At 41.5% G+C, this 22259-nt stretch overlaps 5 protein-coding genes across 7 annotated transcripts; 1 reads left to right on the top strand and 4 right to left on the bottom strand.

Annotated features, from left to right (window-relative positions):
• Nucleotides 1–33: 33 nt before the first annotated feature.
• Nucleotides 34–8665, bottom strand: LOC130693050 (protein MTSS 2-like). Of its 3 annotated transcripts, XM_057516167.2 has the most exons (18): nucleotides 8065–8664; nucleotides 7528–7589; nucleotides 7133–7206; nucleotides 5654–5738; nucleotides 4946–5037; nucleotides 4639–4880; nucleotides 4288–4374; nucleotides 4115–4222; nucleotides 3898–4053; nucleotides 3622–3834; nucleotides 3411–3527; nucleotides 3066–3303; nucleotides 2716–2994; nucleotides 2232–2363; nucleotides 1967–2083; nucleotides 1694–1840; nucleotides 1149–1624; nucleotides 34–1079 (listed from the first exon to the last, which is right to left on the bottom strand). In XM_057516167.2, exons 1-18 carry the CDS (start codon nucleotides 8146–8148, stop codon nucleotides 810–812), a joined length of 2979 nt encoding a protein of 992 aa, XP_057372150.1. In that variant the 5' UTR covers nucleotides 8149–8664; the 3' UTR covers nucleotides 34–809. The 3 variants fall into 3 exon arrangements, with proteins under 3 accessions (XP_057372150.1, XP_057372151.1, XP_057372152.1); XM_057516168.2 differs by lacking the exon at nucleotides 1967–2083 and having other exon boundaries at nucleotides 8065–8665; XM_057516169.2 differs by lacking the exon at nucleotides 3411–3527.
• A 237-nt stretch (nucleotides 8666–8902) lies between these two features.
• Nucleotides 8903–11553, bottom strand: LOC130693061 (uncharacterized). Its single transcript, XM_057516184.2, has 8 exons — nucleotides 11473–11553; nucleotides 11321–11378; nucleotides 10949–11235; nucleotides 10360–10861; nucleotides 9982–10286; nucleotides 9644–9906; nucleotides 9412–9570; nucleotides 8903–9349 (listed from the first exon to the last, which is right to left on the bottom strand). The coding sequence occupies exons 1-7, from the start codon at nucleotides 11521–11523 to the stop codon at nucleotides 9438–9440; spliced, it is 1599 nt and encodes a 532-aa protein (XP_057372167.1). The 5' UTR covers nucleotides 11524–11553; the 3' UTR covers nucleotides 8903–9349; nucleotides 9412–9437.
• Nucleotides 11554–11778: 225 nt separating this feature from the next.
• On the bottom strand, nucleotides 11779–15688 carry LOC130693052 (puromycin-sensitive aminopeptidase-like). The gene is made up of 10 exons (XM_057516171.2): nucleotides 15260–15688; nucleotides 14853–15094; nucleotides 14645–14795; nucleotides 14292–14589; nucleotides 14089–14237; nucleotides 13762–14031; nucleotides 13036–13699; nucleotides 12624–12976; nucleotides 12324–12557; nucleotides 11779–12260 (listed from the first exon to the last, which is right to left on the bottom strand). Exons 1-10 carry the CDS (start codon nucleotides 15671–15673, stop codon nucleotides 12120–12122), a joined length of 2916 nt encoding a protein of 971 aa, XP_057372154.1. The 5' UTR covers nucleotides 15674–15688; the 3' UTR covers nucleotides 11779–12119.
• Nucleotides 15689–15699: 11 nt separating this feature from the next.
• LOC130693060 (phosphoenolpyruvate carboxykinase, cytosolic [GTP]-like) lies at nucleotides 15700–18927 on the bottom strand. Its single transcript, XM_057516183.2, has 13 exons — nucleotides 18751–18927; nucleotides 18546–18691; nucleotides 18264–18476; nucleotides 17975–18205; nucleotides 17779–17911; nucleotides 17589–17721; nucleotides 17467–17527; nucleotides 17386–17405; nucleotides 17225–17325; nucleotides 17037–17140; nucleotides 16303–16651; nucleotides 16112–16235; nucleotides 15700–16048 (listed from the first exon to the last, which is right to left on the bottom strand). Exons 1-13 carry the CDS (start codon nucleotides 18814–18816, stop codon nucleotides 15864–15866), a joined length of 1866 nt encoding a protein of 621 aa, XP_057372166.1. The 5' UTR covers nucleotides 18817–18927; the 3' UTR covers nucleotides 15700–15863.
• Nucleotides 18928–19825: 898 nt separating this feature from the next.
• Nucleotides 19826–21988, top strand: LOC130693203 (uncharacterized). The gene is given in 8 exon segments (XM_059494802.1): nucleotides 19826–19945; nucleotides 20025–20129; nucleotides 20204–20278; nucleotides 20363–20603; nucleotides 20665–20819; nucleotides 20886–21087; nucleotides 21166–21417; nucleotides 21501–21988. Coding segments are annotated over 8 exon segments (1638 nt in total).
• The last annotated feature ends 271 nt before the right edge of the window (nucleotides 21989–22259 follow it).

The following is a 22259-nucleotide window of genomic DNA, read 5'->3' on the forward strand; positions in this document are numbered from 1 at the left end:
TTCGATAAAGGATAAATAAAAAATTCGAACACGTTTGTCATAAAACAATGTATTTTGTTTAGTTTTTTTTTTAATGCTTTTTTTTTCTTCTCGTGTTGTGAAACTAAGGTGGGAAAACGATCGGGGTTATACAACATATGCAAAAGTTTGGGGAATAATTTTTTAAAAATCAATTTTTTCTTAGGTAGATACGCAAATTGCTTGCGGGGCAGATGGAAAACCGAAATTGAAGTTATTAAATTAACACCGCCATAGAACCTAAAATGACGATACCAAAGGGATAAAGAAAAAAACGTCCATGACTTAAATAATAATAAAAAAAAATGTTAATTTCTATCCAATTTCAGAAATTACGTTGTAGAATTGAAGAGATATGATGAGAATATAGGGAGGCAGTATCATAGTAAATAGGACGAGACTTTGGTACACCACGAACACGGAAAGAAAAGAAAAAAATCTACAATTTCTTTTTTTCGATTAAGGAAAGAAAATCATAACGATTAAAGACAGCGGCACCTCTTCTGTGTACACGAACAACATCCACAACTGAATGCAAACCAAAGATAAATCGTGCAGGAAGGTCTCTCTACGACAATTAAATAATAATAAATCAATTTAAACTAAAAAATTGGTAGTTTTAAAGGGCAGAATATACGTAATTTTTTTTTTTTAGTTTTCAATATGTGGGTGTAGGAAGAAAAAAGTTCGGGGGCTCTAGTGGCACTTGGTAAAATCCCTGACTGTGCTGCCTGTTACACATTTTCCGCACGGAAATAAGAACGGAATCCTCGCTAAAAAAAAAGAGAAGTTTAATGTTTGAAGTGGGGGGAGGACCGATCGGAAGTGGATCGAGCTCGGCGGAGTGAAGTGCCACGTCGTATTTGATCCATCAATGATTCACGATGGTGATCGTTTGACTGTTGTTGGCCATCGTGATGATTGCGACTGTGGCGCTGCGTAGCGGATTCCGCCTGCCCACCTGGTGAATGCCCTTGTTGCTGTTGCGCTAATTTAGCATTCAATTGATGGACGAAACTGGACTTGGACAACAAGCCTGAAACGACCTTACCACCGGCATCCTGCAAATTAAATTAAATTATCGTCTTAATTATTTTTTAAAAATTAAATTTGAATTAAATATTTCGTACGGTAGGATGACTGGGCATCTGTTTGGGCAGCGTCTTGTTGTGATTGGCCGGCGTCGCTTTGGACATTAAATTCTTCGTCAAGGTAAACGTATGATGGGCGTGGTGCTGATCTGAATGGCGTTGGGCCTTGGGCGTGGTGCCCAGCGTTTTAGCCAATACGGCCGGCGGATGATTGCCACGGCCGTGCATCAACGTCGATGATGAATCGCTGGTTGCTCGCATCGACTGAGCTCGACGGACCACACCCGGACTAGCCGGTTGATGACGTATTTCGTTTAACGTTTTGACGGCATCCGCTACGCTCAAGGAACGTTCGGGAATGATGGCCTCTTTCGTGACTGGCGCTGGGCTGACGTCTTCCTCAGCCGTTTCTAGTAGGAAATCCGGCGGAGGAGGTAAAGCGGCCAAATCAATTTCGTCAACAGACGAAGGCGCCACCACATTCACTTCCGGAAGGGGTGGAACCAGATTCACGTCTATTTGATTGATCACGAAAAATTATTTAGGAGAAAAGGTAAAATTATAATTAGGGGTATTTAATTAACCATCGGTGTGATGAGCTTCGTCGACGTTGCTGACTTCGTGGAGCGTAGCGAACGACGGGATGGACGTCCGTTTCATAGTCGACATGCGCACACTGCCTCTCGGATTCCAATCGGCGCCGGCCCCCATCGATCCCTGATCGACATATCCTTTGGAAGGTGAAAATCATATTTTATAGAATTTTTTTTCTTCTTTATTTTTGAAATGGGGTCTATTAAATTATGATTGGGAGACTGGGGGGAGAGGACAAATAATAAAAGGGGAGGTTGTTGTACCTGAAAACGAGGCCGGTCTGCGCAAAAGTGGCCTTGAACTACAAGCCGGAGGAGGAGGAGGAGGAAAGGTTTGATGGCGCCACATCGAGTCTCTCGATGGGCCATGACACGAACATGCTATCGTGCCCAATGCGAAATAATAACGAAAATTATAAAAAGCCAAACTAAAAAAACATGAAAAGCAAACTACAAACAAAAAACAGCAGCCAAACATCAACTTGGAAATGGATTTTTAAAGAGATGCGATTGTTTGTATTCTAAATACCTTGACCATCCTCGTAAACGGTGCACGAAGCCAACGACGTATAGATGGCGTGAGAAGCGGGATCATCTCCATTCATCGCGGCCGCCTGTTGTCGTAGTTCACTGGCGTTCATATAAACTGGCTGAGGGACAACTGAAAGAACAAAGGCATTTTTTCAATTGTTTTGCACGAAAATAATCAGAACGGACTTCATAAAAATTCTTTTACGACGTTGAAAACTGCCAAATTGTTACCCCGAAAAAAAAACTATTAAATAGCTTTTTGTTTGTTCACACCTTTGATTGCGGTTTGCCTAACGAACATTTGAATTGATTTTGGAATTTAAAACAAAAAATGTCGGACACCCCCCACTAGCAAAAGACAAAAGAAAAAGGGAGAAATATATAATTAAATGTGGATCCCCTGCGGAATGATGATGGATCCACAACGGAATAAAAGTGAGCCCTCGAGGGGGCAGCACACACACAATGGAAGTTGCACGTACTCATATCAGGCGCTGCTTGATGAAAATCGGGCAAGATGGAGGGTTGTTGATTGTCCGTCTGTAAAACTAAAGAGTTTTTCTTGTTGACTTTCTCCGATTTAGTTTTACCCGGCGGCGGCACGACAGGGCGTTCCAGAGACGAACAACGTTGCGGCAACGGCGGCCTGCCCGCCGTGCCTTGATTGCCCGTCGTTCCCAGACTCTCTTGACTTCCGTTGTTTCCATTGCCGCCGGCCTTTAATTCGCGACATCGTCTCAACGTCTCGTATTCTGGCGATTCTGCATTTAAAAAACAAATGGAACTAGAGATAAAGAATTGAATTTCAGTTTGCTAATGTCATGATACAAACCGGTCGGTGTTGAATTATTAGCCCGATCGCATTTATCGGTGCTGCTCGTGCACGAACTTTGGCCAGTGGTGGTCGACGATGATGAAGAGTATTGTTCCAGCGGTTGGAATGTGTAGACGGACAGAGCAGCTCGTTGATGATGTCCTTTTTCATAAGCCGTTGAAATTGTATGTGGCCTTTCATTGATCATTACCATATGAGTACTATTGCTCGCTTGCCTATCGTACTGGACCGTCTCCTAATTTAAATTTTAAAAAATAGGGGGATTAATTAAATTTTAAAGACATTTTTTGATTCGTTTGGAAAGAATAGAGAAAAGAGATAGGAAAAAGCAAGTGTTAATACTTGAAGGTTAGGCCAGGTAGAACCCATGCCGGGCGGGTAGGGCGTGCAGGGCGTGCTCGAGTTGCTGTTGGAACTCGAACACTCTCCACTGGAATTGCTGGAAGACACGAGTTCCACCTTTTTTTTTTTTTTTAAGGGATTGGATTGAAAGTTTTAAAAAGGATGAAACATGAAGAAAGAAAAAGAAAGGATGAAAAGAAAAAAGATGTACCTCCTGGGCCAACAATTGATTGGATGGCGGGGATGAATTGGGTCTGTATAGAACAAGCGTATCTTGAGACGTGAAACCGGAATCTTGAGACGAAACGCTCGACAGTCTCACTCCGGCGTTGACACCGGCCACTTGAGACAGCGATCTGTGGCGGATGTGTTGCTGCTGTTGTTGCTGAATAGCATGACTAGGCGAGTTCATTAATTGGTGGTTCTAAAATTTAAAACGGATTTATTTAAAAGTTATAAAGAAAAGCAGGAAAAAAATTGGATTTACTTGGGAATGAGAAGCAACGCTTCCGCTGGATGAGCTGTGGATCGAGCCCAAACTGCACATGGAAGACTTGCGCGATCCGAGGGAACTGGGACTACTCGGCGGCGTCTGAAGAGCCCAGTGATTGTGGTCCGTCGTTCCTTTCAACTCGGAAATCATCTAGAAAGAAAATTTAATTAAACGACAAAACTCTAAATTAAGAAATTAACAATGAATTCACTTGTTCAGTGGATGATGGCAGCGAGAATGGATCAGCTGTGTGCTTGTCTAGTTGGGTAATAATCTCTTCCAGGTGACTCAATTCAGCCATCATCGACATTTCTTCGCTCTGATTAAAATGTCACAACGATTTAATAAAAACGGAAATGAAAAACTTAGAAATTTGGCTGTTACCATGACGGGCTTGAGGCAAGCGACAAAGAGGCAATAGCGACTGCGTTCTTCCACCAGGGCCGACTTCAACGCCTGCTTTTCCGTCTCCTGTTGCAACGAAAGAAAAAAAAAGAAATCGAAATTGAATTGCATCTAAATGGAATAAGCGAGAGAGAAGCAACGAAGGGAGGAAAAGGAGAAAACCAATAATCAATAGTACGGAAAGAAACACAAGGGGGGAGGAGAATAGCCTCTAGCGTCAGATTACTAAGTCCTGGATTTCATTCAGTGTACACACATTGGGATTCTTTCCTTGGCCATTCTTTTTGACAAATCTTCTTATTTTTCTTTCAAAACACAACGAAGGTTTACCTGGAGAAGGGCAAGGCGTGAATTGAGGTCGATTTGAGCGGCATCGGCTGCACGGAGGAGCTCCTGATTGGCAGCGTTCAATTGGCGGTCATTGGCACCAGTGGGGTTCATTTGTTGGCCCATCATTGCAGTTGCGTGACTACCTCCTCCAGCCATCCCGCTGCGGATCTTTTTGGCTTTCTTCTGCCACCGTTGCGCCTCTGCCGTCCGCTTCTTGATATCCGCCCTGACTTTCTTGTACTCTGCAATCGTACCCCAACAATAAATTCAATCAACCCGAAATTTAATTTAGCCAACAATCTTTTACCTTTCGAGTGCTCCTTGTCAAGATTTACCACCATTTTCTTCCATTCCTCCAATTTGTCGTGTAATGGAAGAACAAGACACTCCATCAGCGCGCTGTTTTGAAAAAATTAAATTAAAGCCGGAAAAAACCCAGACATTTAAATGAAAAAGAATTAATATTTCGACAACGTAAATATTCAAACTGATTTGTATGACAGATCACGTTCCCCCCACACTTGTCCTTTTCAATTCTTTTTTTCCAAAATCAAATTATAATCATATGGATTTTGCAGCTTGTTGAAGAAATCGTGCGTATGCGTGCCTATGTCAATAACCCGAGCCTTTCCCCTTCCTCCCCTTTTTTTTATGACCAGGCACGTCTGTATTTTTCCCTACCTGGAATTTTTCTCTCATCATCATTTTTTTTTTAAGTCCGGGCGGGGTTGAAAAAAAATTGTTATTTGTTACTAGACCGTTCACGCGTGAAACGTGAGTCTCCCGAAACGAGGAAACAAAAAGGGGAGAGAGAAAGAGAAACAATAAAAAAAAAAAGAGCTACTGGGCTTAAGTCCGTTATCCGCTGGAACAAACATCCCCCCTCTGTGGAATTTAATTTTAGTTTTCCCATTTGGTTCACTGGACTGTGGAACGGGGTTTTTACGACGAGACAGAAAAAAAAAGACAAATGAATGTGTCGCAAGTCATTTGTTGATGACATTGACGAGTTCACCTGGTGAATGTTTTGAGACGGGCCTCGACGGCTTTGTGGCGGAGGCAGATACGAGTGAGGACCGTACCGATATCTTTGGTGGCTCCTGTTTTCATAGAAATATGAAAGAAAAAGATAAACATGAGATTTTTGATGGTTTGAACGGATGCCGGATGAAAGATCAAAAACAGCTGATGACTAGGATATAAAGAGGGCGTTTGTTATGAACGCTACATAACACGTTGAGGGGTGAAACGTTGGGGGAGAGAAACGAGGGGGAGAAGTCAAGAAAAATCCGAAAATAGAAAGTGTGTACACATAAAAATGGATAAATAGAACTGAAAAAGGGAGGAGACCCAAGTTGTTAAAGGTGAATCTTCTTTAAGTCGTACAAAAGAGGAGGTGGGAGGAGTAGTCAATCGTGATGGGTCATTTTCCAAAAAAAAGGTGAAGAAAAGAGAATCGTGACCAAGAGATCAAAACACGGCAATAAGAGATCTCGTTGTTTCTTTATATTAAAGGAGCAAAAAAAGAGCTTTTCTTTTTTAATAAGACCGGCGTCGCCGTCATAGAGAAGTACTTCCGGAGGATGTCGTTGATTGAATTACACAAAAAATGCTTGTGGTTTGCTTTAAAGGGTGGAACGTGAAATTCTTGTTTACATCATCAAATTTTACACACAGATTTTTGAAAAAAAACATAGTGCCCCTATTTCCTATGTCACAGGGACAATAGTTTGAAAACAAAAGTTGAACGCAGATGGTTTTGTCGTGTTCTATTAGATTTGCCTAGTACTTAACTAACTGCATACAAAAGAGAGTAGAGGGGGAGAGATTGGGTGTAGAAAAGTCGTGGAATGAAGGAATGAAGAGGGGTGAAAGTGATGGATCCAACGGGGGGGAAGGTTATTGATCTGTCCTAGTAGCTCCTGCCTTTTTTTGTCCTCTCAGCACGCGCAACTGGACAAGGATATTTTTTCTTCTAAACATTGTATCACTAATTCCTTGTATTTTTCTATAGACTTCGACACCCGAATATGATGGATCTCTGTGAATTTCTGCAATTATCCTCGGTGCAACGAATGATTAGGGAAATGAGATTATCAAACTTTTCTTCAAAGCGATTCAACTATTATTACTTTTTCTTAAGGGGACTTTTCTACGTGATCGATAGCTTTTTATTCATGAACGCACTGAGGGGGGGGGCAGACCTTATTTTATTTGTAGGAGCATTCCATCATAATGCACATCGTCGATCAAAAGGTCTTACTCTACATCTCCCATTTCTGTTTAGATTGGTACGTCATTGCAAGACTTGGCAACGCTGCAGCGTCGTCGGGGGGCGTCGGCACAACATAAAAAACTACCCTGGGACAAAAGAATTTTTGTTTTTTTTCCCCTAACAATTTAAATATTACAAACTCAAGTTATTTTCAACAGGTGTCAAATAGGACTCATTATCATATCAAGTCTAGACATGAAACGGTGGAATGTTATTTACCTTTGGCGTTGGTGGCCGAGTCGGCAATCTTCTGAAAGGCATCCAAGTAGGCGGCAATGACTGATAAGGTCGATCTGTTTAAGAAGATAACATTTAAAGATTAGAGATGTAAAAAGATTCTCTTATTATTTTCGAGAATTTGACACCACCCGCTGCCATGGGGCATTGCGGTCTAAACCGCAACACGATCACAGTCCATGACATTGAGAATTTTCCCTGGGAGGAGAATATTTTTGTGCACAGAAATCAATACCCCAAAAACCTTCAGGGTCCAATTGTTGAAATTTTAAAATTCCATTCGACCGGAAGAGATAGGGGTTGTTGACCAACATTTAAAAATCCCTCCCCCACATCATCAGTGATGAAAGATTTATCAAAAATATGTTTCAACTCACTTGAGCGCTGTGTGAAGTTTGGAGGCTTTGGACAGGAAATCTTCCCAGAGAGGAGCACCAACCTGTAAATAAAAAAAAAACACAATTTATCAAAAAAAAAATATATTTAAATGTATTTTTCTAAATTTCCCACTTCAATTGGTTTAATAATTTTTTATTTCTTTACGAGCCACCGCACCCATAAAATTCAGTGGCAGGGGTAAAAAAAAGCGGGCAATTAAGTGCCCGAGGCGGTTCTAGTTTTCCACAAGACCCTTCAAAACATCTGCCACCGGAAGTTTACAACACTCTACACAACTCCCCAACTGCAGAAAAACCACTACACCACACACACACACTGTGTGTGTATATGCCGCCTTCTACAGTGTATACACCATCCGAAAATGGTCCCAAACTCCCTCGACAACGCCGACCACCATTTTCTTTTTTACATGTTGTTGTTTTGCTATAGGCGCAACAAAAAAAAACTCCAGACAAAATCCCGTTACAATAAAAACGAGTTTTTTTTTCTTTTAATTTCGTAAAGAGACACGTTACCTTCATGTCGGTGATGATTTGGTGAAAGAGAGCGCCCATGGCGCTGCCAAACTCCTTGTCCACCGTCACCGTTAGTGTCTCCATAATAACAAATGTTTTTTTTTTCTTTTCTTTCCAAATTTGGCTTTCTCAGTTTCTAGACGCAACGTGGCTCTTGAATGTCAAACAACTTGTACTTTCATTTGCCACATTTCACTCTCTCCCACCATACGCCAATCCATTCGTTCCCCCCGTAAACAGCAGCACCCCTTCGTTTTGCGCCACAGTTTTTGTCAGATGGCGGCAGAGCACAATTCTATGGTCGGGTCCTGATGTAGAGTTGTTTGCCTCGTGTTGTTTCCAAAACAGTTAGGGCTATCACACACGCTAAGCCTTCAGGCGACACTTTTCTTTCACCGTTACCACAAAAAACACAAACACCACAAGGTTCTCTTCTTAGTAGTTGATGTTATTTTTGTAGATTTTTTCAATTTTCCTCTCTATTACGCACACTCGTAATCTAGGGTGAATCGAATGAGCTGCCTTCTTTCTTCTTTCCAACCCCAACTTCAAAAGCTTTTTTTTTGGTGGCAAAAAAAAACGTTGGGTCGACGATGCACGGACGCTACTTCTCAGAAGCTCGCGTTGCTACTAACTTGCCTGGACTCGCGCTGTACGGGAGGTCTATAGTTTTCCCTCTTGGTTTCAAGCTCCTCCCACTGCAAGCCATCTAGCGGTCGTTTTAATTACTTCTAGGAATTTAAGGATAAAACAAAAAGAAAACACGATGGAAAAAGATATGTATGCGAAATGTGTTCCATGCATGATAACATCGTCAGCCAAGGAGAATCTGTTCACGTTTGTTATTCGAGTGCTAGGTTCTTGTATTCAAGGACGGATAAAAAACTTGACATGACAACAAACGGCCACCGAATGCATGATTGCTAAACCACTTGAAACGATTTGAGCTTGACTAGCGGGAAAGAAAAAAAGCATTTCTTTTGGTTTTTACGGTCCACTGCTAATCGGACATTGCAGATTATTGATGCAACGTTTTTCTCCGACATTTTCAAACTCGTTTTCTTGTTTGTTTTGGAATACGAGGCTCTCCCAATGGATATCACTTTTCCATGACGCGACCTCTTTGACGTGTTTCGTAATATTATGGCTATATATGAATAAAAATCCGCAAATAGTTACTTTTTTCACCCTGTTGTACCAGACAGCAAAGAGATATCGATTGCCGACACGTCTTTTGCGGTTTCTCGTATCAATTTTCGTGGAAGAAGAGAATCAATTTACGTTTCTTGTGAAAAATAAAAAATGAACGTTGAACGATTCAAGAAAAGAACGATAAAGAGACATTACTTTTTGGAAGTAGATTGACATTTCTTTTAACGATTTAAATATTCTCCAAGTTCCTTCAGTAATGCAAGCTCATCATGAGGCCAACGATACGATCGATAGGGCGTCAGCAAACAAAAAGAAGAACTACTCCGGTTTCCTACAATGAGGTCGTCATCAAAACTGCAAACGAAGCATTAAAAAAAATACAGTTGAAGAAACTTGATTTCCTTTCTTAAAAAGAATAAACCGTTACCGTATAGCGAAAACTTGCCGATAGACATTATTTTCATCAATATGATGGAACAGCTGATTAAGCCGGTAACAACAAACTTGATCGACGTCACCATAATCTGCTTGGCTTTTACTTCTTAGAAACCATTCTTGACAACGCATCATCTCCGAGCACAAGAAGATCACGATGCGGATATGGTTGGGTTTTGCCACTTGGAGGTGATTAGAGAACCACTCAACTCCCTCAATGGCTGCCAAATCTATGTCGTCTGCTTCATCCAAAACCTTTCCCCCATTTTTCGGGGGAAAATAAAATGGTCAAGGACAGTTAACACAAATGTCTTAATCGATTACATATACCTTCCCATTGGGCACGTAATTCCTAATTGCTTCTTTTAAATGTGAAACGTGATGAGCTAATCGGTTAATCGATCGATTGCTGTACAAGAACAGTATCGGAATTTCTGTTGATGTTGTAACATCTTGTTTCAAAAGAATGTCAGCAGGGCTGTGGAAATCATCGACAATTAAGTTTGGATTCATTTTGCGCTTGAGCAAGGCCCGAATGATGACGCAAATGGACAAGATGGTGACGGCAACACAGGCCAGCAGATAAAACCAAATATCCATCTCGGAGTAATGCGTCAGAACCATGGTCTTCTTTTCTTGTTGTTCCCATCGTAAATCAATGCTCGTCTATTAAATAATTTATCACCAATATTTATCGATCTGATTTACCTCTCAGTTGGACAATGTTGCTGTAACGGGCGCAGGTCTTGTCTGGGTCAATCAATGGAGGATCACATCGATCGTCGTCGGGAATCACGACGACGCAATAATAGCCGTAAGACAAATTCTGGAATGTAACAACTTGCCATTCCTGGATGGCATGGTCTGGAAAAGAAATGTTTAAGTATTGGTTATTGATGGGGTCGTCCGTTTCACCACATTCCATCAGATGATCGTCAATGTCATCATGTCGAAAGAGTTGGACGTTGTAAAAGCGAAATTCAGACGCGTCGTGCAGTTTGATAAACAGACTCAGGTCGTGCTGGCTGGTCGCCGATAAATCAAGGCTCAAGTTCCACTTGAAAACGTCATATTCGACGACGTCGGTATACAAATAAAGTGGTTGCTCCAGTAGTTGACAAGCTCTTTGAATCGTGTCATCGTGGTAGAAATCCAAACGAAAGCAGTAACATCCGGTATAGATATGGTCCAGCAACACTGACGCCTGCCTCTGTGTGTCATCATCAAGTTTTTCATATGACCTCATTTGTTTTTATTTTTTTTTAAATAATATTATTTTATAAAGAACATTATTTACTTGGCCAGCTGGAATGGTTTTATCGTACTGGGCTGTAGTTGTCATGTCGTCGCTTGCCCAACAAATTCGGTGTGACTGGAGAACAGTGGCGACATCTTCCATCATTCGACTTTTACACGTTTCGATGGGGCGACATTCGGTGCTGTTGGTCAACCATCGCAATACTTGAACATCGACATTGTTGACAGGCTGAGGAGACTGCCGGGATAATGTCAAACCCGAGCTCAAAACTGCCTCCTCAATATTTATGTTCAACAGCGCCGTCCGGCTGTTTGGATCGTAATCGACTGGACAAACAAGAAAGAAAATCCAATGTCATCAAAATGTTGGCAAAAGTTCAAATCGGAATTTATCTTGTCCCAGAAGGAAAACCTGATGGTTGGTGTTGGGTAGACAACTTTCTCTCTTGCTCCTGTAGGGTAGTGGATGCCTTATGAAGCATGTGACATAAATTAAAAGTACAAATTCTCGTTAAAGCCATGACAATGTTTTAAAATCAATTGTTTAAACATTCGAAATAATACCTGTCTTGCCAGGGTCAGTAACAATAACGTGAAACAGAAATCTGCACGCATTATACTTTCGTGACAGCGAAAAGTGAACGTCGGCGGGGAACTTTCAATTCCTACATTGCAAAACAAAAAAGGTTAAGGTAGATTACATTTAAATTGTACCTTTTATCTCGGGTCCTTTTATCAGCGATAAAAATAAAAAGGGGCAGTCTGTCGCATTTTATCAAACCTGGAAAACTACTAAAAAAACGGTTCAAGATCAAACGAAATTTCGAAACCTAAAGAAATAAGATGAAAAAATAGTTTAAAGAAAGAAAGAAAAAAGAAAAACTAAATTGTATTTTCGAGCATTGGTTTGTTTTTGTCGTTTTTCTTTCACTTTGATGAGGGATGGAGATGAACCGCAATAACAAAAAATCACGGCCCATCTCCAGCTGTGTGAATGAAAATACAAAAAGAAATTTCAATGACAACAAAAATAATAACTGAAACCAATTCGAGAAAATAAGAAAAAGCGAGAGGATCAATAATCAACGGGTTGACTGGTTGTAGTTCTCTTTTTTTTTTGTTGTTGTTGTTTGCTCCAATGATAAACACAAAGGAGGGGGGCGGGAGGCAAATACACCGGAAAACGGAATTGTTTTCATCCTATTCAATATCTATTGCGATACAGCAGCATTGGTTTTGCTCGTCAAGTAAATGCCAACGGCTTCGGCATCGCGGCCAAGCCAAGCTGCGTTCAGGCGTACTGATTCAACGCTCTGCTGGACAGTACGCTCAGTTCCGACACAATGATGCTCCTATAAATCAATAAACAAAATCAATCGAACTTCAGGCATTTTGCTAGTACGAATTTAAAATACCTTGAAAAAGTTGTCGATTTCAATGGCCTTCTCTTCCGAAGCGAAATTCTCCGTTAGAGATTTAACCAGCCGGACCAAGAGGAATGCCCCCTTAAAGCGCTCGTTGAAGAGATCCCAGTTGTCTTTAAAGTAATTCCAGGCCAATTCGCGACCGAGTTTGCTGGATGCAACCGACGAGATGACGAAGACAGTGTCTTGCGATCGCACTTCGTTCGACATGGCAAACGCCAGGACCTGTCAAAACAAACGCATTAAAAAATAAGTTTTGGAACAAAAACAAAAGAAATAAAAATCGCAAACCTCTTTAAGGATTTCTTCGTTCTTGATGGTGCCCAAAGCGCTGGCGATGCGATCCTTTTCTTCGTGCAGCGTTGCTTCGCGATAAATACGCAAAAGATCATCGTATTTGGATCGGCTGCCTGTCCGCAACACGGCTTTGTAGACGGTCGAGCGGAAATCGGCCGGAACTTGTTCTTGGCCCTTGATGTGTAGGTCGAAACGACGCTCGGCCTCGGCGATCACTTCCGGATCGTCAAACATGGCCATCCTGCCCAAAAGCAAACTACGCAAGAGCTTGGTCAAGTGCTCTTCGTCCGGCTTCGATTCCCAGCCAAGTTTGCGGGTCATCCCGCCCAGCAATCGACGACCAAAACCTGTAAAACATTTTTAAAAATCAACTTTTATAATCCAAACGTAAAAAACAATCTTTTACTTTTCAACAGTTCGTGGTGTTCGGTGTAGGCCAACAGGTGCGACAACTTGCTCAAGGCACTGCAGACGCGGTTCCATACAGTGTACTGATCCTCGTTAGCAAAAGCCTCTAGCAATGTCAACGCTTCCACAGTGGAAGAATGACCGGCCTGAACCAAAGCAAACAGATCGTCCAAGAGGCCAAGACGATCCAGAGGTGGTAGAGTCTGATGGTCGATAGCAGACACCAGCTGTTTGAGTAGGTCAGGTTCGTAGCAGGTACGATAGAAGCCAACTTGTCCTGGATTCATCTGAAAACAATCATCAGGACGAATATCATCTAGGACAACTTCAGCTGTTTCTCCTTCCAACACGAACGATTTGCTGGGCGTGGTGGGCGAGCGGGACGTGGCGATTTCGATCGGCACCATCCACATGGTGTTGTTTTCGTCTTTGGTTCCGTCAGCCAAGAATCGCTGTTGACTCAACTGCAAGATTCGCTTATCGTCGCCCTCCTGTCGAGCTGTTACCCGGATAACTGGGAAGCCCATTTGCTTCGTCCAGCCAGACATAATGCTCCCAACTGGCTTACTGCTGGCCTCGCTCAAAGCTGCCCACAAATCCTCGGTAAAAGTGTTGCCGTACTTGTGCCGGGTAAGGTACAGCTTCATTCCACGTCGGAAATCCTGAATGAAACAACACGTAAGTACATTTTGTTCCCTTTTTAATGGGATTATCGTTTGCTTACGTCATCTCCGATGTAGTTGTGCAACATGCGAATGATGGCCGCTCCCTTGTGGTATGAAATATCGTCAAAGATCTCGTCGATTTCATCTGGATGACCGATAGGCACTTCGATGGGGTGGGAGTTCTTCAAACTGTCGAGATCCAAGGCCGGAGTGGAAGTATCGGTGACAAATTGCGTCCAAATTTTGAACTCGGGGAAGAGATGGTCGACGCAAAGGGATTCGACGAATGTGGCGTAACCTTCGTTCAACCACAAATGAGTCCACCATTCCTGTGTTTAATTAATTAGTATTAAAATATAAAATCTTTAGCTGTCAAAAGAATTTACCATGGTGACAAGATTGCCGAACCACTGATGGGCGAGTTCGTGACCGACGACAATCGCAACCCATTGACGGCGTTGTGTTGACGTGTTTTGATCATCAACCAAGAGGCAAGTCTCTCGATAAGTCACCAAACCCCAATTCTCCATGGCACCTAATAGCAATGAAAGTATTACAATAGAAAGTGTTTAAAACATTCTGGAAGTACCGGCGGCGAAATCAGCAACGGCAACGAGATCCATTTTTGGTAAGGGATATTCGACCCCAAAGTATTCCTTGTAGTACGGCAAGACCTTGGCGGCAACATAAAGTCCGAAGCGGCCCTGTTCCTTCTTTCCCACCGGAGTATACACTCGCACCAAAACGCCGTCAGTAGAGCGCTCTTCGACATAGTCGAATTCACCGACAACGAAGGCAACAAGATAAGTCGACATGATCGGTGTGCGATCAAACTTGACGACGTGCAGGTTAGGATCAGCTTCGTAAGGCAACTCGGACACCACTGGCTATTTCAAATCAAACTGTTATTCTGTTGAAAATGTCATTTTTGCAACTAGTTACCATGTTGCATAGAGCCACACGATCCTTGGGCACCACCAAAGTAATATCAAAAGTAGCTTTAACAGCTGGTTCATCCCAGCAAGGGAAAGCACGCCTGGCATCTGTGGGCTCAAATTGAGTCACACCACTGTACCGTTCTTCTCCATCAGCACTGCAGGGAATAATAAAAGTGTTAACTTATGCTGTTACTTCATCAACTGAAACTCACCTGACATATTTGCTGCAATAGAAACCTTTTAGCTTGTCAATGATGGCTCCCTTGAACGCCAACTTCAAATAGTACTGCCCGGGCTGCAGCATGGAATCAAGCTTGAATGTCACCTTTTCATTTTCTACATCAAGCACAATATTGCTAATATTAGTCTCCTGACCAGATTCGTCGGCAATTCTAATATTTTCGAGCTCCAGTTCCAGAGAGTTCAAAATAATTTGATCCACCGGCTCAACAACCTGTGTGAAACAAAAGAAAATGTATTAACAGGCATTCCAAACATATGCTTTAGAATGCAACACAACACATGAGACACTAGTAATACAAAAATCAGATTAGCAGAATGGCAAATACATAAGACACACTGAATGGAGATTTAGTTAATAAAATTGACTATCAATTACTTTCAGCGTGACACTCTCATGCCCTTCGAAGACGAGTTTGACCAAATCAGGCTTAATAGTGATGTCATAGTGAACGGGTACAACGGTCTTAGGCAGACGTTCAAAAGGTTTGACAGGTAGCATTTTGCAATTCAACTCTTCTTTTCCTTGCTGTTCGAATTCGCTTCTCGCTTTAGTTTCTGATCTACCTGTCACAAATCCACGTATCTGCGAAAACCTCTGACACAAATAGACAGGCCGATAGGCTAACGTCGTAAATGGACACACGGCCAGCTGATTTGACAGCACGAGGCCGGAGACGACGACGCGGTAGCGATAAAGCTTAAAGCTTTGTAATAATTCCCCTGAGGCTAATATTCTATTCTGAGCTAAAGCCAAACGTATCCCTCTTGATAAATAAAAAAGTATAGCCATTCTTCAACAGTTTCAATAAAACAAAATGATGTTAATATGCCAGTTGTATTAGGACAAATAAAGGAAAAATTCGAAAAATTTTAGCCGGTCAGCTGAGATTCGAAGGATGCTGTTTAGCCTTTCTCTGCAATGCTGTTACCGGCAATTTAATATTCAGCCGAAAGGAAAAACAGGATATTTCTTTTATTCATTACTGATTAAATCGCTGACGGAGGTCTTCAATTTCTTTCATCATTGCGGCTGGTAAATCTTCATTTATTTGGTCTGTTAAATATTTTTCAATGTTGTCTATTTCGGCCTTCCAAAAGTCCTTGGGCAAATCGAAAAGTTGTTTCCAGTCAACCGGACTCTCTAATCCATCCATATTTATCGAGCCTGCATATCAAATGCTAATAATGCGGACGAACAACTCTGACCAGATTTTCCACTTGAACGCACCTTGTTTCGGAATGAACCCAATGGGGCTCATCTCTGCGATATCGTCTTTCTCGTCGGAGCAACGACGGAGGATCCAGTCAAGGACGCGAATGTTTTCACCGAACCCGGGCCAAAGGAATTGCCCCTATAAATAAATACGTATATATCTAATTCCAGTTTAATACAAAAAACAGATGGCTTTTAACGAGTACTTTGGAATCGCGACGGAACCAATTGACGTGGAAAATTTTAGGCATCCACCTTCCGGGCATCTCCATTTCCAGCCAATGGTTAATGTAATCGCCGGCATTGTAGCTGAGGAAAGGACGAGCAGAAAACGGATCATGCATCACTTCATGGCCAGCGTATTCAGCCGCCGATGTGGCCTCTGAACTGACTGTAGCACCGACGAATACACCATGTTGCCAGTTTAAAGATTCATAAACTAACGGGACGCCCGTCGGACGACGTCCTCCGAAAATGATAGCATCGATAGGCACTCCAGCAGGATCTTCCCAGTTTGGATCGATAGTTGGACACTGACCGGCCGGAGTACAAAATCTAATAATAGATTACACGTTTTCTTTTTAAATAGTTGGAGGAATTGAAACAGCTTTAGTTATCAAAGATCTTCACACGAGCATCACCCCAACATGCAATTAACACTTCACGGAAAGCAGCTTAACAACGACAGAGTTCCTTGTCAACAAAGGATGTCCACAGTGTTCGTTATCTGGACATTAATTGACACTGAGCTCCAGGTGGTAAGTGTTTGCAGTCAAATCCCTAGTACGACTACATGTGTATACTACTTACAGTAGGAGCTAAAGGTCATAAATCTTTGTCATCGAAAAACCGCAGGGGGGATCATAAAAAAAGCTCATTAAGCTCTTCTCATCCTTCAAAAAAAAAAAGTTTTGAGAGATGAGTTTTCCTTTCGTTTTACCTGGAATTGGGATGGGCTGCAGGGTGATCGCTGCCTGGCTGCCAATTTTCCTCACCCAACCAAGAGGTAATGGTAACTCCTTCAGGTAAGTCCTTTTCTAAACCCTGTTGTTAACAATGACGACAAGCATCGTGGTAAAGGCAAAAAAAAAAGCCACACGTTTTATGTAGAATTAGAGAAAGTTATACCTCCCAAAAAACGCCGCCATCAGACGTTCTTGCTACGTTTGTGAAAACCGTGTTTTTCTGGATCATTTGCATGGCGACAGGATTGGTCTTGTAATTTGTACCTTTAACGTTGGTGTTGTAAATTTAAATGAAATCAATTTTACATTTTAGATAAATGAAACCTGGACAAACGCCAAAGAACCTGAAAAAGTAATTAAATTCATATAAATTGGTTGAATATTGATTAATTATCGAGATTTTACCCATTTTCCGGATTAATGGCTCTGAGTTGGCCTTTATCGTCGAACCTCATCCATGCAATATCTTACGGGCAGAATTTATCATTAAGATTTGTTACGATGGTAATATTTAATAATTATTTTACCATCTCCAACACACTCCACTTTGTAGCCAGGCAAAGTGGGTGTCAACATGGCCAAATTAGTTTTGCCACATTGACTAGGAAATGCAGCAACCAGGTAACGTTTCACGCCTGCGGGATTAGTTACCCCGACAATCTGATAAAGCAATCAATTAATCACGGGTTATTTTTTAAATGAATAACATTTCAGTACCAGCATGTGCTCGGCGAGCCATCCTTCACGACGGGCAATGGCAGATCCGATGCGAAGTGAAAAGCATTTTTTACCCAGCAAAGAATTGCCTCCGTATCCACTTCCAAAAGACATCACTTCGTTCGTAGCCGTCCTGAGTTTAAATCAATTTGAAATTGAGCTTATTAAAATTATTGAATTAACGAAAATGTCTAACTTGTGGGCGATGAACGTCAGTTTAGGATTACAAGGCCAGTTACGCTGAAGTGGCTCTTTCAAAGGTAATGGACAACCGACTGAATGCAAACAACGGACAAAGTCGCCTTCACCGATAGCGTCCAGCACTTGCTTGCCCATACGCGTCATAATCCGCATACAAGCAACGACGTAGGCGGAATCAGTGACCTGGATCCCGAATTTTGACAGAGGAGAGCCCATAGGTCCCATGCTGTAAATAATTAAAATCAATTAAATTTTGGCCATTGGAAAAGCTTTTAAATTGATACCAATAAGCCAACAGGTACATTGTTCTTCCTTTCATACATCCGGGGAATCGTTCTTGCATTGCCGTCTCGAGATCTCTGGGTGACATCCAATTGCCTAGCTGGCCTTTAACTCCCGGTTTCGGTAATGGAACTGCCTCACGCTGCAATCGCGTAGAGATGAACGTCTTTGATTCAACACGGGCTACATCACGAGGATCAGTATGGGCTAGTACACTACACGAACAAAGAAAATTATATGAACGTTGGGGATCTAGGGCTTTTTTCAATAAATATTTGAGTTACCAGTTTTCGTATTTGGGCAACGGTTGGATAATACCCTCGGCCATCAAAATGTCCAGCATAAGTCGATTTTCTTCGTCGGAACCGTCGCAAATGTGGACGTACGAAGGTTGGCATAACTCCACGTCGTGTTCCAGAAAGGTCAATACCTTGAAAAGGAAAGGTGTACAATCAGAAATGCGTTTTTAAATTAAAAGATTAAAATCACCTTATGGGGTAGCGAATCTACTTCACCACGAACAACAGTAATTCCTTTGAAAGTGACTTGTTTCATTTTGAAACGTGCAACGATGTGAATATTCCAATAACTTTTACTTTCGATATTCGATGCTTGGCAGAATTTACAATAGGACGTGGACACGACTGAAACTTGTCAAGCAGATATACCTGTTCCCTAAATGACGAAGTAGAGCACAGCAAAACGTTATTGAGAGAGCAGTCGACGTCTGTACAACCAATCCAACTTTCTTTAAAGACATACTCATTCATCGTATTTTTCTGGGTATTGCAATATTCAGAAGAATCATTTTTCCGAGTATTGTTTTGACCCATCGTATTATTGCTAGCGTTTAGAAGAGCATTGACAGGGTGCAGGTGATAACAATCCCTTGCGAATATCGAGAGAAGGAACAACGTTATTTTGGAGTTTTATCGATCTCCAAGTGTCGTCATTTTTGGGAGTTATCAAGTTGTGAATGATCTGAAACATATCGCATGACTCTCAAATACAGTTCATAGGTTAGGTTCGGGGATTTTGAAATCAATAAGCGATTTTTCCTTGTAATGAAAGTGGAACTGATGGAAATTAAATCAAATGTTTTTCAACTGAAATAAAAATAACAAAAGGTACAACGGCTGAGAGAAATTTGATCGATGATAATGCTGCAGGGGACAATAGCATGAACAGGTTTCGTGTTCGTTCTCGTCACCAGACCTGTCGTAATTGACATAGTTCCATCGTAGCTATTTGCTTTTCTCACTTTCATGTGCTGATATGAAACTTCAACTTTACTTTACTGCAAAAGCAAATAAAACTGGCTGCACACAGCTGGGCTTTATCCCACCACAACAAGCTAACCTCTGACAGAATGATTTTTTTCCCCATCCACCACGTCAAAGCTACGTGTTTCACAACCGGACTACTAATCAATTAAAGCATGATTGACTTTGAATTTATCACGTTCTGCATTGCCATATCTTTAGAGCGACTATGATTCCATTGGAACATAAATATCGCACTTCGAAATGAGGGCCTTACAAAACGCATTCGATGCCAAAGAATGATGACTCGCTTATTAGCTAAGTTAACACCAATTTGCCTTTTAATATGTACCTGCCCAACTTTTTCAAATGCCATAGGTCTCACTTTGGAAGAACAAGTGCAACAGTTGGGAGCAAACTACGTGAGTAAATCTAATTTTCATTCTGTCCATTTAATGGAATTTTTCTTTGGGTAGTGGCTTATTTATATCATATTATTAGGGTAAGCTCAGGGAATCCGTCGAAAGCAAAAATGCTCAACTTGAGGCAAAAGTAATTGAACTTGAGGCAAAAGTAATTGAACTTGAGACTCATGTTCAAAAACAGGTATTGATTGCCCTTTCTTTCTTAACAGAAATATCATTCATGTTGAAACTTATTCAAACCAGGATATTTATAAGAATAAAATCAGGACTGTTCTGGAAACGAGAATTACTCAACTGGAAACGCTGGTGGAACAGAAAGACCACGAATACGTGAGATATTTCCTCTCCACTGTTAATTCACAATAATATCAAGCGTTCATAATTGGTCATTTTGTAATTATTTGAAACATGCAGATAACTCTAGTGGAAAGAATTGTTCAGTTGGAACGTACCCAGTACGGTCGAGCAGGTGAAAATTTTGTCGTCAATGATGGTGCAGTTACCCGTCAGTCATCTGGAAGAAGCGGTATCGCACGTACGTGTCGAGACGCTCACCTTGCTGACCCATCCCTTTCTTCCGGCAACTACTGGATCGATCCGGATGGACAAGGAGTTGGTGATGCTCCGATATTTGTTTACTGCAATATGACATCAGGTACAGTAAGAATTTTAAATTCATCATTAAAGGAAGTCAATTTCAATTACACTCTGTCCAGGAACAACATCTATCTCACACGACAGCGAAGCGCCCATGGATGTAGGCCATTGTCTTGATCCTGGATGCTATTACAGGGCTGTGAACTACAATGCTAGCCTCCGACAAATATCAGCATTGGCTGAGCTGTCTGCTGAATGCCATCAATCTATTCAAGTAAAATATTTTAAAATTAATGCCAATTACCAGTTCTTATCAATAACTTTTATGGTATACAACTAGTACGAATGCAACTTCGCGCCATTCGAGTTTGATGGCGTTCCATATGCGTGGTGGAACAACAAAGATGGCGGCTCCGAATACTTCTGGGCAGGCAGCAACGCCAGCGTACACACCTGTCAGTGCGGCATTGAAGGTAACTGCTTCGATGCTTTGCAAACATGCAATTGCGATTCTGCAGCGCCCATTCCACTAGAAGATAAAGGCAAGTTGCTTCCTATTTTGAAATGCTTGTCGTTACTTGATAGTTAAATTTTTAAATGTGATTATTTGAAATCTGAAGGAATAATTACAAGAAAAGACCTCCTGCCCATCACAGCGCTAAATTTTGGACGAACCCAACTTTCAGCTTCCTCCGGTGTTCACACGCTTGGTCCATTTGAATGCACAGGTCAAACAGACATATCAGGAACGCCTTCCTCGTGCCAAGACTTGTGGAGGGCTGGACACAGCTTGAACGGATTATATTCAGTCATGGGAACTGCAATGGTGGAAAGCGTTTACTGCGACTTTGCGAAATTGCCTAATGATGCAGGTATGAGATACAAGATACACACCGTTAGTAAACTAAATCGTTTTTTTTTTGTACATATGAACCTGTTGTATGCAATGAACAAGGTTTCCAAAAGTGGATTGGATTTGTAGATGTTAAATCATCCCCCACTTATTTCTATGTTCAAAGAGAAACTCGAGAATACTATCAAGTGGATACTCCAATTCCATTCGATGTTACAAATCTTAACACTGGAAGAGCCATGAACTTACAATCCGGAATATTCACAGCACCTCGAACGGGGATATACTTTTTCACTTTCACCGGCGTTGTTAGCTTTCCAGGAACTTCTTCGGACGAAAGTTTCGTTTGTATCCTTTACAAGAATAACGATTTTTCGAACGATATTGCCGCCTACATCAACAACAGTGGGACTGAGAATGAATATCAAATGTTTTCCTTGCAAGCCACACTACCTTTGCAAACAGGAGATCAAATCTGGGTGGAAATTTATTCCATGTCCCCCGGGGTTTTTCTGTACGGTTACCGTACTACACACTTCAGTGGATGGCTTCTAGAAGAAAATATATCACTATAGTTGGATGTTATTTAGACCACTACGAGCAATAAAGCTTTTAATCAGATACAATACATCTTCTAAGAACAAAGTTATCTAGTGTGCTACCTCAATGCAATATCTCGCTTTTGATGCGTTTCCCAACACATCCTTAAACAACTGAAGAGCAGAATAGCTTTCATATCTTTCTGCTACAATTTATAGTATCATTTTGGATCATCGGATGGTGACCAGACATAAACACCTTCTCGGTTGGCGGTAATATATCACGCGATGTTGGACAAAAGTAATAATTTATCCGGAAAGT

This window comes from Daphnia carinata, chromosome 3 (genome assembly GCF_022539665.2).
Source record: "Daphnia carinata strain CSIRO-1 chromosome 3, CSIRO_AGI_Dcar_HiC_V3, whole genome shotgun sequence".
Lineage (NCBI taxonomy): Eukaryota > Metazoa > Arthropoda > Branchiopoda > Diplostraca > Daphniidae > Daphnia > Daphnia carinata.

What these genes read in the sequence shown, in the direction of transcription:
- LOC130693060 (XM_057516183.2), bottom strand. Translation starts at nt 18,816, where the DNA reads ATGAAACAAGTCACTTTCAAAGGAATTACTGTTGTTCGTGGTGAAGTA. An exon ending in AGTGGAGTGTGTTGGAGATG is followed by an intron (nt 17,528 to 17,588) that starts GTAAAATAATTA and finishes TCTGCCCGTAAG; the next exon opens with ATATTGCATGGATGAGGTTC. An exon ending in GCCATTAATCCGGAAAATGG is followed by an intron (nt 17,406 to 17,466) that starts GTAAAATCTCGA and finishes TTACTTTTTCAG; the next exon opens with GTTCTTTGGCGTTTGTCCAG.
- LOC130693061 (XM_057516184.2), bottom strand. Translation starts at nt 11,523, where the DNA reads ATGCGTGCAGATTTCTGTTTCACGTTATTGTTACTGACCCTGGCAAGA. An exon ending in TACCCAACACCAACCATCAG is followed by an intron (nt 11,236 to 11,320) that starts GTTTTCCTTCTG and finishes TTGTTTGTCCAG; the next exon opens with TCGATTACGATCCAAACAGC. An exon ending in CAACATTGTCCAACTGAGAG is followed by an intron (nt 10,287 to 10,359) that starts GTAAATCAGATC and finishes GGGAACAACAAG; the next exon opens with AAAAGAAGACCATGGTTCTG.
- LOC130693050 (XM_057516167.2), bottom strand. Translation starts at nt 8,148, where the DNA reads ATGGAGACACTAACGGTGACGGTGGACAAGGAGTTTGGCAGCGCCATG. An exon ending in AAATCATCACCGACATGAAG is followed by an intron (nt 7,590 to 8,064) that starts GTAACGTGTCTC and finishes TTTTATTTACAG; the next exon opens with GTTGGTGCTCCTCTCTGGGA. An exon ending in CACGCCTTGCCCTTCTCCAG is followed by an intron (nt 4,375 to 4,638) that starts GTAAACCTTCGT and finishes TCGTTGCAACAG; the next exon opens with GAGACGGAAAAGCAGGCGTT.
- LOC130693052 (XM_057516171.2), bottom strand. Translation starts at nt 15,673, where the DNA reads ATGGCTATACTTTTTTATTTATCAAGAGGGATACGTTTGGCTTTAGCT. An exon ending in GTGTGGCTCTATGCAACATG is followed by an intron (nt 14,590 to 14,644) that starts GTAACTAGTTGC and finishes GATTTGAAATAG; the next exon opens with CCAGTGGTGTCCGAGTTGCC. An exon ending in CGTTGCTGATTTCGCCGCCG is followed by an intron (nt 14,238 to 14,291) that starts GTACTTCCAGAA and finishes CATTGCTATTAG; the next exon opens with GTGCCATGGAGAATTGGGGT.